This window comes from Lissotriton helveticus, chromosome 8 (genome assembly GCF_964261635.1).
Source record: "Lissotriton helveticus chromosome 8, aLisHel1.1, whole genome shotgun sequence".
NCBI classification, from domain to species: domain Eukaryota; kingdom Metazoa; phylum Chordata; class Amphibia; order Caudata; family Salamandridae; genus Lissotriton; species Lissotriton helveticus.
Genome location: NC_136069.1, coordinates 1,349,162,504 through 1,349,177,935, shown reverse-complemented (window position 1 = coordinate 1,349,177,935; position 15,432 = coordinate 1,349,162,504). Strand labels below are relative to the sequence as shown.

The 15,432-nt window shown below is 42.0% G+C and overlaps 1 protein-coding gene across 2 annotated transcripts in view; it reads right to left on the bottom strand.

Moving 5' to 3' along the window:
• CHD1L (chromodomain helicase DNA binding protein 1 like) overlaps positions 1–15,432 on the bottom strand; it is a 296,369-nt gene that overhangs the window by 94,513 nt on the left and 186,424 nt on the right. For both annotated transcript variants that reach the window (XM_078658336.1, XM_078658337.1), the window contains exons 16-18: positions 8,447–8,586; positions 7,981–8,153; positions 4,315–4,517 (exon numbers count right to left, since the gene is read on the bottom strand). In XM_078658336.1, coding sequence (XP_078514462.1) covers positions 4,315–4,517; positions 7,981–8,153; positions 8,447–8,586 — 516 coding nt within the window. The remainder of the gene's footprint in view (positions 1–4,314; positions 4,518–7,980; positions 8,154–8,446; positions 8,587–15,432) is intronic.

The window sequence follows — 15,432 nt, the reverse complement described above, 5'->3', positions numbered from 1 at the left end:
CACACCTCACTCTGTGAACCAGCACTCTTCAGAGTAACTTGTCTTCCATTTAAAGTGTCCTGCATCTCATACCATTTCACCCCTCCTCCAAAACAGGATTATCAGGGAGGATGAGGGATACAAAGGGAAACGAACAAAGCCGAAGTCTAGTAAATCTATTTATTTATTTATTTGTGGGTTTGTATAGCGCTTGAATCCACTCCTCATGGAGTATCTCTGCGCTTTTGGAACCGGTAATCAGCGGGCGTGGAATGGAGGTGAAATTAGATATCATTTTTAAACAGGATGGTTTTTAGAAGTTTTCGGAATGTAAGATGTTCTTTACATTGTCTCAGTGACAGAGGGTGTTTGTTCCACAGCTTGGGACCAGTAATGGATAGGGCTTTACCTCCATGTCTGGACTTCTTAGCGCGGGGAACTACCAGAAGGAGGTCTTTGCTCGATTTGAGGGAGCGTGATGGAACGTAGGGAACAAATTTCTGTTCGAGGTAAACGGGCCCCTGTCCGTTCAAACACTTATGGATCAAACAGCAAATTTTAAATTTGGCTCTTTGTCGCATTGGAAGCCAATGTAGCTGTTCAAGGAGGGGCTTGGAAGCAGTTCTCGGGGGGGCATTCAGAACAAGTCGAGCTGCCGTGTTCTGAATGACTTGTAGCTTAGCCAATACTCCTTCGTTTGCAGAAAGCAGCAAGCCATTGCAATAGTCGATCCGACTAAGGATCAGTGCTTGGACGAGGGTTTTCTTAACCGAGTCAGGTAGTAAAGGGAAAACTTTGCGAAGCAGACTGATGGTATAGAAGCATATCCCTGAGATGTAGCTTGTGTGTTGCTTCAGTGACAGATCGTGGTCAAACCGAATTCCCAGGTTCTTCACGACCTGTTTAGGTTCAGGGACTGCTCCTAAGTCTGACGGCCACCATTCAGGAGTCCACAGAATTTTTGCCTCCCCAAACAACATAACCTCAGTTTTGTTAACATTACATTGGAGGTAGTTGGTGGACATCCATTTTGCCACTGCCTTCATGCCTGAAGAAAAAGAGTTCCTAACCTCAGCGGAGAGAGTTTTAAAAGGGAAGAGGAGCTGCGTATCATCTGCGTATGATACGGGGATGAAGCCGTATCTACGCAATACTCCAGCCAGGGGTGCCACATAGATATTAAAAAGGGTTGGGCTCAAACAAGAGCCCTGTGGCACCCCCTTAGAAATCTGTTTCCGCTGAGCGATATGCACCCATGGTGACTCTCTGGGTGCGATCAACTAGGAAACTCTTCAACCAGTCAAGGGCTTTATTCTTAATGCCAGCGTTCGACAACCGTTCAGTCAAGATGGAATGAGACACGGTGTCGAACGCTGCCGACAGATCTAATAGAACCAGAATAACTGACAAGCCCTTGTCCTGGTACATGTGAAGGTCATCAGTGACAGACAGGAGGGTGGATTCTGTACTATATTTGGGGCGGAACCCTGACTGTAATCCAGGGCATTGGCAAGCTCAATATGTCCGGATAGATGGTGGTTCACATGTTTCTCTATAATTTTCCCCCAGAAATGGTAGTAGGGAAATAGGTCTTAAATTGGTTAGATCAGACCATGGAGTGGCAGTGTTTTTTCTTATCGGTCTGACAAGAGCTCGTTTCCACTCCTTAGGGACAACGCCTGAAGTAAGTGAGAGATTCACTAATTCAGTAATCTTTGGGCATAGTTGTTCTGCCAGTACAGGCATTAACCTGGCAGGGATGGTGTCATCTGGACTCCCACTCTTAATCTGCTTTATTAGTATAGATGTTTCTTGTAGTGAGATTGGGGGAAGGATATCCAAGGAGTGTTTATGCAATCTAACTTCTGTTTGTGTCTGAGGGGATACTAGGTCTATGGAAGTGGTCCGGTTTGTGCACACTATTTTATCATAGATACTATTAATTTTGTTGGTGAACAAACAAGAAATTTCATCAGACAGCTTTTGGGAGGCCATTTCAGGGGATTCGCATGCAGTAGGTTTAACGAATGTTTGTAGGATTTGAAAAAGAACCCTAGGGGAGTTCCCTGCCTCTTGTATTTGCGACGCAATATGGGTTTTTCGCGCTGTGCGAATCGCTTTGTGGTAAAAGGATAATGCGTCCCAGTATTTTTTCTTATCCTCTTGAAGGTGGGACGTTCTCCATCTTTTTTCTAGTTTCCTTGCACCTAATTTCAATGTTCTTAGATGATCAGAAAACCACATTTCTTGCTTTTTGGCTGGCCTAGATTTGAAATGCTTCAATGGAGCAATTTTATCTATAACTCTCTTTGTTTCTCCTTCAAATCTATTAAGAGCAGTTTCAAGAAAAGGAACATGTGAGTAGGGATGGGGACAAGAACCTAGACGAGTTGCGAGAACTTTGGCAAAAATAAGTAAAGTTCTGGCTAGTAATCACATGGCTTTTTGCTCTTTAAGAAATTCTCCAGAGCCTTCCCTGCTAATATTCCACTCAGAAATTACAGAATTTCACCCATCTAGGGGTTTGCCCAACTGCCTCCTGAGTCTTTTTAGAGGAAGGTAAGGGGTGAGGGTCAGGTGTTCTGGTTGTCTAGTATTTCTCACACATCATCTCCCTTCCAGAAGAGGTATTTTTTCATTCCTAATACTCACATTTTCTCAATCAATCAATCAATCAATCAGTACTTGTAAAGCGCAGCTTAAAACCCGTGAGGGTATCCAGGCGCTGGGTAGCTGAGCTTAGTCGAAAACCCAGGTCTAGAGTCTCTCCTTAAAGCCTGGAGGTGAGAGAGATGTTAAGAGTTAGAGAGGGAGGGCGTTCCAGGACTTAGCGGCGAGGTGGGAGAAAGAGGGGCCTCCGCCGTGGCTATGGCAGATGCACGGCATCTGTACCAGGGCGAGGGAGGCGGAGCAAAGGTTTCTGGATGGTTGGTGGAAGTTCAGGCGGTGGCTCATGTATGCTGGCCCTTGGCTGTGGAGGGCTTGGTAGGCTTGTGTCAGTAATTTGAATTGACATTTTCTGGACGGGGAGCCAGTAGAGGTTTCTCAGGCATTGGGTGATATGGGTCTGTTTGGGTAGGTTGAGGATCAATCTGACCGCTGAACTCTGTATGGTTTGGAGTCGTCTCATGAGTTTGGTGGTAGTTCCTGCGCAGAGTACGTTGCCGTAGTCCAGGTGGCTGGTGATTAGTGCTTGCGTGAATGTTTTTCTAGAACTTGTGGGTAGCAATGTGAAGATTCTTTGGAGCATGCGGAGAGTGTGGAAGCAAGCAGAGGAGACTGTGTTGATCTGACATTTCACGGCAAGTTTGCTGTCCAGGATGAGGCCGAGGTTGCGGATGTGGTAGTTTGGTGTGGAGGTGGGTCAGATGGACACAGGATTTTTTCCTTAAGCACCATCCTGATTAATTATTTCTTTACGGGTCTCCGCTCTTTTCTCCCCTTATCTGTGGCCTGTGACCAAAGCAAGGAAAGGGTAATTGTGGTTACAATTTTGTTTAGTTGGACTTTCTGCCAGGTTGGCTCGAGTATTCTATCGATGCAATTCATTGCCCAGTAGGAGCACCATGACCCTGAGGCCCTGAAGACTGATCTTGTTGTTTTGAGCGTATAACATCAACATTAGTGTCGTAGACCAAGTGACTGCACAATACATAGCACCGGCTATCCTCTACAGTCTTCGCCTTCTTATTTATCTGAGTTAACCAGCAGTCTTATGTTTAAGGCACTTTCAGCTTCTCATTCAATTCCATTAAGTTTTGGCCAGACAGTAATGCAGTCCTGTCACCACACTCCCCTGTATGTTGGTGACTTAAATTTGCAGCTTCTCTACATCTATATCTTTGTGGGAGGTAAGAGCTTTATCAAATACTGTGAGTAATATTGAGCTATTACAAAGGATCCTATGTAGCATCTCAAACATATCTGTGATCGTAGGGGAAAGCCCTACGATTGCCCCACATACAAAACGCCGCTGATTACAATGACAGTACTAAAGTGATACTTATTATATACTTGAATTTTGGCTATGTTAGGTGCTAGGCACACAGACCTCAAACAAAGTTGCAAATAAAGCAAATACAAAGAAAGGGCGTGAAAAGAAATACGGCATATAGCAAATCAAAGTATTCTCAATATAAGTCTCCCTTATTTTTATGTTCCTGGTTAAATCACTTTTAGCCATAATGTGCACAAGGGCAGTAATGGGAGGCAATGGTTTAACCCATAATTTTACCTTGGTTTTGATTTGAGCCAACAACTGCATTATTTGTGGGGTACACTCTGCACTCAAAAGTTGCACAGAATACAAGTACATTTTTACCTTGTTAGACTTACCTACACAGTGAACAATAATTGCATCCTCTTCTTCGACCTTAGGGTGGGTAATATCACCAATAACATAGTTTATTTGGACCTGCTCTTCATCGCCTGACTCTAAATCAAAGCCATATTCCTCTTCTTCTGATTCTTCTGCAGTATCACTTTCATCCGAAGGAATGCAGGACGACTTATAACCACAAGACTCCCACCACTGCATTCTGGGAATGGAAAAAATATTTGCATTTGTTTCAAACAAGGGTCTAAAATAATTACAAACATGACTTGTTGAAATACAATTAACAAGAAATAATATATGTGCTGCTGAATTTTCTCTCGACCAGTTTCTCTGCTGATTACATTGTTACGATGATTTTTCGCCTTGTTCTTCTGGAAAGATCTCTAATACCTTACGATGAAGAAGCTCCACGTAAAACAGCGTATTAAATAAACACTTACAAATAGACCAGAATTCATAAAAAATGTACGAGATTACTCACTTAACTTTTTTTTAAATCTACATGATAATCGTCCAAATGCCTGAAATGCATAGCATTCAAATCCTTACATGAAAGTATTTTGTAAACCATGCATTTCAATATTGTGACACTGTAAACATGCATTTTTTTAAAACGCCCAGCCACCTTCTTTAACATAAAAGGACTCAAAGGTCCCTCCGCAAATTCAATGGTGGAATCTAGACCATGGAGCAATCGAGAACTGCCCTGGTGACCAAACTACGGAACGCTGGTCATGTCTGTCCAATGAAGACAGTACAGAGGGCCTGCTTAACAGTATGATTCAAATTCAATGACAAATATATCACAGGCGGTCTTCAAAAAACAAACAAACAAAAAGAACGAGTACCATCGTATATGGGATAAGGCATCCACCATGACAATCTGGAGTAAGTGCTTGTGATTCCTGCTAATACCACTATGTAATCCTCCCTCTAATCCCTCAAGTATAACTCCAAATAGGCAACAAAACACACCATGCATAACAGAATTAATTGTTTCAAATTACTTCAGCTTTATTATCCTCTCAACCAGTGTTAGACTTGCTTGTCCCCCCCAGAATATTTCTTTATCAGCCTGGATAGAACAGACAGAGAAGCAGTGTGATGGCAATAATCCACAAAAACGCTATACAATGTTAATAGTCTGAAAACGTGACCAATCTTCTGTCAATGGAAATACAGGTGAGCAAACATGTTTTTCTCATACTTCATGTCATCTGTCAACAACATGGTGACAGCAAAACAAGTGATAAACAAATCATTTAACTTCTTGCATAGTCCTTAATCACATGAGTTAGACTATCATGCATTTGTGTAAATGCTAAACAACAGGAAAGTATTACTGCGAATTTGGCAACTGCATTTTATGGATTGTTATTTTACTTTTGAATAGCCAAAGAACTGCAGGACCTATGGGAGAGGGCCATCGATCAGTAGCGGGATGAGAGCCATGACAAATGTACACACCTTTTAAGGAGGCCTTATGGTTTACTAGACTAGTCCTTGCAGATTTGGAGCCTTGTTAAGAGGTCAGAGTTGTAAGGAAACCCTGTTCTGAGGTTGCTTTTGTTGATGTAAGGACTCAACCAGGGGGCTTCATGCACCAATAGTGACCTGACATCATAATTATTAGGCAAAGAAGACAAGATCTTTTCCTGGATAGTGGCCAGGATTTCACTTCTACATCTTTTGAGGTTTGTGCATTTTATCAATAACCTAGGCTCTCACACAAGTTCAGAAGCTGTCTCTAATACTAACAAAAAAGCATTTCTCAAAGTTTCTGGCCTTAGCGTTCTGCCCCATAATGAGACAGGTTGGAAGTGAAAATATTTATATTACTTTTGAGGGTTTGGAGGATTGGTTGCCAGTCTGATACTTCTGTACCATAGACCCATACTTACTGAGGCACACAATCACTTCCTATGAATCTGTAATCATATAGCATATATTGTGAAGGCATGTGGCGGCAGGGGCGTCTATGTTGAGTATCATGTACAGAAACCCTCTTTTCACATTATCTAAACCGCATAATGTGTGTATAACCTCTGTTTTCCTATTTGACAGCAACCAGTTCCTACAAGGAACATAGGTTGTATGGCACTGAAGGAAACAACATCAAGATAACACTATGCATAGTGCAATTACCAATTAATGTATTTGCAAGTGTGCACTGGTCAGAACTCCTATCCTCTTCTACAAAAAAGTGTTTGGAGGACATAAGCCCCCAATTGTCCGTGCATTGATTCATCTCTGCCATTGTTTCCACGGTCCTGGTGGCTTCCCTCTATTTTTCACTTTTGGGAAGGATTTGACGGGCCACTAATTCAACCCAAATTGCAGATAGGGTGCTTCTAAGAGACTCGTGGAGGGCCTTACGATTCAGGAGAGTCTAAATTGATCTTCCCACCCATTGTCCTTGTGAGGATACTTCCACTTGACTGATTTGCCCAGGTCATGGCCGGTGACAGCAAGTACAGCAGGAGTGCAGTAGGTGCACTGAAGAGGAATGTCTAAAATTATATGCATAGGTTTTACAGTAATGATTGCGAAGATCGCAATAAGTACAATTTCCTTCACTGTACCCATAATTGGTGTTTCATTTGGCACAAAGTGAAGAAATATTTAGTATAAAATAGTAAGTTCTAAATGGAGGATGACAACTGCCCACAGAGAATCAACACTGACAGCCACATCCAGCTGTCTTCAGGTTCTGAGTGAGAGGAATATATATGGTTTTTGTATGAGAGCAGGCCCGTGAAGATTGTATCAGCCATTTGTCACTTGTGCTTAGGTGCACTTAGAACATACTAGAAACAGAGCAGGGCCTGCTGTAAAGACAAATGTCTTCAATAACATGTGCACTCTCCTATCTCCAACCTTTTCCCTTATCCAAGCATCGAAGAAATCAGAACAGTGAGCAGGTCTAACATCAGTGGCTGCAAAACTACAGTCTACACCTGACTGTTGGCAAAGCCCGGAATAGGACTCAAAAATCATGCATACACACTTCTCTGGAGGCGCCATACAATCAGCCTCCTTCGAGAGACACTGCTACTCACACCAAGATTCAGCCCATGCTCTCTGCAGGAACATTCTCCTAGCCTCTACAGGAGATAGTAAGGTCATGCCCTCCATCTAGCACCTTACCGGAAGCAAATCCTAGAGGGATTGCAAGAACATCAAATTCACACAAACATGCACACTCATGAAACCTAGACTCCAATCGTTCTCAACTGCACCTACTGGAAAGAGGTCTTCACATATATTTCAAGATCATCATTAATTATTTTCACATAAAGGACAGAAGTGCAAGACTGTATCAAATGAAGTTTAATTAGTATTTCAAACCGCAACATGAACTGTGCACTTGACACAGAGAGTAGATGTTACTTTCCGAAGCTGCAACAGAACTTTTCCTTTAGTTTCCAAGAGCATTGCTACTTCCTAGCAATTAAGTATATTATAAGCATGTTGTAGTTATCTCATTGAAATAAAATACTACCACGATCAAACCTCTCACTCCATTCCACTAAGGGCACAGCACTCCGAAGCTTGCCTGTGAAAGCATCAACGTGTTTTGGCTTTGCAGCCTTGTTCACGACTGTGGTCTAAGACGAAACAAGTTCATGCTAAAATATATATATTACGCTTTGATACCACAATACCTTTGCTTATATTCGGCTTCTTCTTTTCTCTTTTTGGCTTCCTGTATTTGTTTAGCTCGTTTGGCTGCGGCTTCCTGTCTTTTTATTCTTCGAATTTCCAACTCTTCTGGGCTTAGTACTCGTTTCCTACTGGAAGCATTTAAGGACATGTACATTGCACTTGAAGGGAGAGCCTGTGGGAACAAAAGGAAATAGAGCTTCTGAATTATTCTGGCACTGTAACTTAAGGTCCCTCCAAACGTTAATTTGTAAGAACTCCAGGCACCTTGAAGTGGGGCAAAACCGGCTTTGTGATCAGGCATCTGAAAAAAGTCTCATATGCCAATGGAAAACTGATTTTCATAGTTTTTGTCATGCACAGCTGCATGCACTAATTCCAGGTATGCAAATTAAATGGGTGTTATAAAAGTCTAAAATTCAAAGATCTTTTTCCAATCACATTAGCTAACAAATAAATACTGTGTACCTTTGATCTAAGGGATCTTCCCTGTTTGTCAGTCTCTTCCACAAGGACCTTCTGAAGGTCTAGCAGTTGGTCAAATGCATCTTGGTCTCTACTGCTTGGTTCTTTGGAATAGTCTTTACCTTCAAAAACATACATGTGATCTGCAAAGAAGGCATAATGAAACATATTATAGCTGGTGTCACCAAAAAAGGGTATATTTACATGACTTTAATTGTTGTTTATTCTGAGTACACTTTAGGTATCCTGTCTGAAGAGCAGCAGTGATGGTGACATAGAGATAATGTTAGAAATCGGGTTTCTGGTTGTGAGAGGTATGCACCCAAGCAGGAACCACAATTCAAGTCAGGGTAAGTCACAACACACCCTAAATTATTCTGTGCTCCCCCTTTGGTAGCTTGGCACAGAGCAGTTTGGCTTAACTTAAGAGGCAATGTGTAAAGTATTTGTGCAACACTTCGAATAGTAACACAGTGAAAACACAACAAAAAGACTCCATACCAGGTTAGAAAACTAAAGAATAATTTGATTAAAAAAGCAAGGCCAAAGGGATAAAAAATCCAACAAGTAGATCCTGCGATATGAATTTTTAAAGAATAGAGGTAAAATAGCGCTTAGAAGGAATAATCGCTTAAATGGGACATCTGGTCGGCGCTGGACTGGAGCAAAGTCAAAAGTTCAGGCAAACTGCGATGCAGCAGTGGCCAGATACAGGAAAAATCTTGGACCCACTGAACCAAAGTACCTTGACCTAGAATGTGTCCTCGTCGTTGACGAAGTTGAGAGGTGCAGCTGAAGCAATGTGTTGATGTTGAGCTACGTAGTGGACGAGATGTGTCGATTTTCTCCACGCAACTGCAGCGATGCCCTGGTCCCAAGTGCAGTGCGCTGATTCCGAATGCAAAACAAGGGTTCTGCTCCCAAAGTAGATGATGCATGGATTCCGAAGGTGACGTGCTAGGTCCACTCCACGCAATGACGAGAATGCGCTGGGTCCGACTCACACCAAGTCAGAGATGCAACGATTCCAATGAAGATGCGTGAGTTCTGGTTGAAGCAGCACTTTATACTCACTTCCAAGGGCCCAGGACTACTGTGTCAACACTTGGCATGGCAAGACTTGCAGCAAGCAAAGTTCAGCTGCTCTAGCAGGATGAGTTGAGGTCTCTGATGTCCCTGATACTTAAAACAGGAGGCAAGCCAGCAAGCCATTGCAGTCACTCTTGGTTCAAGTAATGCAAGTCCAGTCCTTCTCACCCAGACAGGAGAACAGCAGGCAGCAGGGCAGCTCAGCACGGCAAGAGTCCAGCAAAGTGACAGTCCTTTCAGCAGCACAGCAATTCTTCTTTCTGGCACAGTCTTCACAGGCCCAGAAGTGTACTGAAGTTATGGTGTCAGAGGTCCAGTACTCATACCCAGTTGTGCCTTTGAAGTGGGAGGGACTTCAAAGAAAGCTTTGAAGTCCTCCCTTCCTGTTCTGGCTCCAGACTCACTACAGGGGGTATGCAGCGCTTTGTGTGAAGACATGACACTGCCTAATCAGATGAGGCTGTGCCCAGCTCCTCCCTCCCATCTCTCAGGATGGCCCAACAAGACACACCTAAGCTCCCTTTGTGTGTGGCTGTCTACAGGGAATACACAAAGCCCAGCTGTCACCCAACCCAGGCTGTACAGAGACAGGCAGCAGGCACCAAATGGTTAAAGTAAGAAAATCCCAACTTTCTAAAAGTGGCACTTGCCAAACTGTAATTTAAAATTCAACTTAACCATAAGTTGTGATTTTAAATTGTGAGTCCAGTGACACCAAACTTGAAAAGTCTATCTCTTCACAATTGGGAATTGCACTTAAACATGGAATAAGGTAATCCAAATGTTAATCTATGGGAGAGATTGGCCTTATGGTAGTGAAAAACGAAATTTGGGGGTTTTCACTACCAAGACATGTAAACTTAAAAGTACATGTCATGCCTTTTACATATATTGCACCCTGCTCTGTGGGTTAAACAGGGCTTACTTCAGTGGTGACTTATAGGTATAAAAAGGAAGAGTTAGGCCAGGCAAAAGAGTTATCTTGGCAGGTGGCAGAGTAAAGCTGCACATACAGGCTCTATAGTGACAGGCAATGGACATGATTAGAGGGCTACGTACATGGGTGGCACAATGAGTGCTGCAGGCCCAACAGTAGCATTTCATTTACAGGCCCTGGGCACGAGGTGCACTTTACTAGGGACTAATAAGTAAATGAAATATGCCAATTGGGGTTAGGCCAATATTACCATGTTTAGGGGAAAGAGCACATGCACTTGAGCACTGGTCAGCAGTGGTAAAGTGCAGAGTCCTAAAGCCTTCAAATATGAGGTCTGAAAACTGGAGGGAGGCAGGCAAAAAGTTTGGGGAAAACCACCCTTAGGCTGTCCGGTCTAACAGTGCAAGGGTGAATCCAAGTAATACCTCTGCTCCTGGGGCTGTTTCATTCTTTCCTTTGTTTTAGCTCAAGGCACTTCTAGCCTCAGCGTTTTACTCAGACTAATGATGTACTTATAGCCCCTTGTGGTATAAAGTTTGCTGTTCTGACAGGTGGATGTTTTAATTTGCAGAGGAGATGGCATCTTTATTGGAGACAAGTCCCTCAACATGTGTAATGGATTGATTGATTGATTGATTGTGGGTTTCTAAAGCGCTAGAATCGACTCCCGAAGGAGTATCTCTGCGCTGTAGACCGCTGGGGAACCCGTCCTGGCTTTCCCTGTAAGATGGTCCCTACTGGGTATCTCCAAGGTGAAACCAGGCATTCCCGGCGTATGTGGGGGGCCGTTGTGGAGATGAGGCAAGCTAATGCCCAGAGTTGCCGAGTGTGATCCCTAGTTAGAGTAGGCACCGAGGCGAGAATTATCGAGTCCATTGACCCTGGTCCAAGACCCTGCCGCGGCGGGAATTGAACCCTGGTCCCGGGCCGTCCTCTGCTCCCGGGTCTGCCACCTCTAACCAGTGAGCCACACCACTCCACTGGATGGGGGAATAACACTGTCTTCCAGCCAAAATCTAAGGTCCCATGTGAAAGCATTCATGATAATAAGAAAACTGATGTCAGGGCAACAAAAGAAGTAAGAAGGATAACTAGCTCTCTGCCAAGTTTTGTTCTGAAGATAAGGAGGTGCTTGTAACGCGTAAGGGAGCAGGAGAAGTGACTACAGCTTTCACCCCCAACACCGCTTCCAACTTTTCTGTATAATATACTATGAGGGATATTTACAAAGGTAACTTACACTAGTGAATAAGTTACACCTGTAAGTTTGCTCTTACACTTTTGAATAACTTTACTAGTTTGGGCTATTCACTAAATCCAAGTGTAAAGTGTCTCAAAAGTGAAGACGTACACGACACCACTGTATGGTGAAGCCACATTTACAAGTCAAAATTATGACTGCAAAAAAAAAAAAAAAATGTTCTCGGTCCAGCACCACACATGGCCAAACACTGATACTGCAACTTCCGACATTAAAAATAATAACAGGTAGGGACATTAGACCTCTGCAAAATCCCTATAGCCGCTAACTAGGACACAATACTACACAATTTCCAGAAGGAGCTGACACCAGGACCAGACCTACCAGACACCATACATCCTCCAGAGTTGAGGACAGAAGAGAACCTCAAGCATAGTTACGGGCGATGTCAGATTTGGGTTAGGTGTTTACCTCCCACAATTGATATAAGCCAGCCATCTTTAAGCAACAAACTACACTCACACTTGCTGCACGCCAGGGCCAGAATCACACTAGTTGGGCGAAGTACCTCTTTATTACTTTGTCCTGTTCCTTTTCTTCCCGCCTCCTGTTGCTAACAAGTTGAAACAGAACTAATGCTCCACTAGTGCCATGAGGAGATTGCCCCAAATATAGCAACTGCCATTGCCCGCCACATGCTACCAGACATGATGCACATGTGACGCCCGGCCCGCATCCCACTGTTTGTGTATGCAAGGCTGAAAACAAAATGGAAGTAGAAATACAGACATGAGGATACTTGTCCTGTGAGAGCAATTTGTAAACCTGGTATTGTAATGACCATTGTGCAATTGATCCTTGATATGTAACTGTTTAAACCTGTTAATGAAAATAAAAAAGATATAATAATAATAATAATGGAGCTAGGAATTTCAAATAACACGCCTTAAGAAATTAGATTCAACTGAATTATTTAAAATAGTTCAAATTAAAAATTGAATATTAAAAAATATATAAAAATAAAACATTTTTTTATTTAATTATGAGATGCTAAAATCTTTTTGGGATTTAAAAATTAATCTAACATTAAGTGATAAAAAAATATAATATCACTTTTAACTTATTCTATGCACCACTTTTAATAATTATTCATGCAGAATGGAAAATCTTTTTATTGTTACTTTTGGTAGGAATTTATTTTTTGATTTTAACTCCGGCAAAATACATTTCTTTAGGTTAATATTTTAAAATTAATTAAATATTTAATCCAAAATTAAGTCAATAATGCTGTAGCATTTTTTCATTTGTTCTACATTTAAAAAAGAAATGTATTCACTTAATTAATTTACAAAAATATTTAACATACAAATATATTCACTAACTTTTTCCAAGGCTAATAATCTTTTTTGTTTTCCCTTTACTATACGGATATCTCAGCCCAGATTGCCTCCCTGGGAAAGTATAAGGAAAAGCAAAAAAATATATATGTAACTTGAAAAAGATTTGTAAACATATTGTACATTAAATATTATTTAAACAAACTTATATTTATTTTAATTTTAAGCCCCTACCGCCATTATTTTCTATTGAGGAGGTGTTGCTGTACAAGTGGTTAACCATGTGCGGTGCTGGACTTACTTCAGCTCTGAGCTGGAGTATTTCACTACTGTTTTGGGTCCCTTTCTCACTAAACTATCTTCAGAAGTGCAGTTTTTGATTAGCAATGGTCTTACTCTTTTGTGAATGGGTGCACATCCCTCCCTAATCTCGTCCCTTAACCCCTCCTCAGTTCTCCCTAATCCCGTCCCCTTTACTTGTAAGCATTCCCCATTTCCCAGCCACTGCCTTCTGTCCCTCCCACATTTACTACTAAAATATATTGATCCGTGTGCGGAGACTTCACAGTCAGGGCGGAGATCTCCACGTAGAATAAGATAGAAAAGGCAATGGTGGAATTTCCACACGTAGGTTTGTGAATAACCTTTTATAGTATAACATAAATTTGTGAATAACATTTATCAGTATAACAAAATGAAGTTTGTGGATAGGCCTCTAGGTGGCTGGGGAAGAAGCGAAAAATGGGAGGGACTGCAAAGACTCTTCTATTAACCCTCCCACACTCTCTTCATCCTCTCTAGTCACAAAGTTCAAGCTATGGAGGTTGAGGTCGAAAGGAGACAGCTAGAGTACGTTTTTACTTTAAACAGACCCCTGCCTTACAGCCCTTTCAATGCAATCCTCAGCTTTGTGACAGCTGAGGAAAGCAAGAGAGAAGAGTATGGGAGCTCCTTCCGTTCCTTCGTTTCACACACTATGTTCCCAGGCTCATATATACAATCTAGGAGAACGAAGCAGAAGGAATATTCATTCTGCTTGGCTTCCCCTCCTTCCACCTCCAGCTAGCAATCAATCATAACTAGGGGATGGGGAGGATAAATGCACAGTTGTGAAAGGAAGAGAATTAAAGAGAGGAGAGGAGTGGCTCATTTGCCAGGGACATATAAAAGTACAGGGATGAAGAGACAAAGGTGCGGTGCAGAGGAAGGAGACAAAGATTGGAGGCGCCCTGGTGAGAGATGGAAAATTCAGACATGAGAGTGTTTAGAGGCACAAACATGAAAGATAAACGTGTAAACCAAAAAGGTATTGAAAAGAGAAAGAAAGAAAGATGTTTTAAAACAATTGTGAGAGAATGACCGATCAGCAAACTGGGATGAGAGAGAGTAGATGGGAATAAAACTGGAGACCAGAAGCACAGAGATGAGAGCGGCATCAAATGCTCACAAGTCAAACAGACTGTAGCACATTTGAAAAAAATATATAGCTATATCTCAAAGATACAGATGCAATAGAAGGATCAGCAAGATATAGGTGAGAAGTACACACACAAGAGAGAGAAAACAAGAGCTCAAAGGCACAAAGTAGACAGAAATGAGGCAAGAGTGAAGAGCATAGTTGACAAACATATCAAAGGCACAGACATTTTAAAGAGGTCAGAACTAGAGATGAGACCGGGGGTTACGAAAGACAGAGGTGAGAGGGATCTCAGAAAGAAGGTTCATTAGTACAATGGAGCTAGTGAGTCTACAAATATCCAGATGTATGAGGGAGAAATAAGAGGTTAACAGGTACAAAAGTGAGTACATTGAAGAGAAATGAAAGTCACAACATTAAGGAACCAACAGATATGAGAATAATAGTGATGGAAAGTCTCTGTATACAAACTTGAGAGAAAAGAGAAGCAACCGAGAGTCATTGAGATAGTGAGAGATCAAAGGAAAATAGGTGTGTCATACACAGATTTTAAACAATTCGGAAGAACAGAATCGAAAACTATCTCAAAGTCACAGAGAGGAGAGAGAGACATCAGAGGCATTGAACAGTAAGATAGATAAAATACACTGAAGACAGAGAGAGGTTAGCTATAATATGTTACGAAGATCAGGGAACCAATGCAGGAGTTAAAGTGTGATAGTGGGAGCAGAGGAAAGAACAGGGACATAGCAAGAAGAGCCCCCGACTTAAAGTCGGACTTGGGAGTCAGGGAACATATGCATATGTGCAATGGCACACAGATCCCCATCTCAAAGAAACAACATGTGCCCGTGTCTGTGATCTCAAGGTTAGCAAGAGATGTTTATGAGAAAGTACTCTAAATATTCTAGCTTGACATGTTGCACCAGACAAAACAGTTATTTAAACTGGGATGAAAATAATATTATCACATTGGAATCAAAGGCACTATTCTTCAAATGTGTCAGT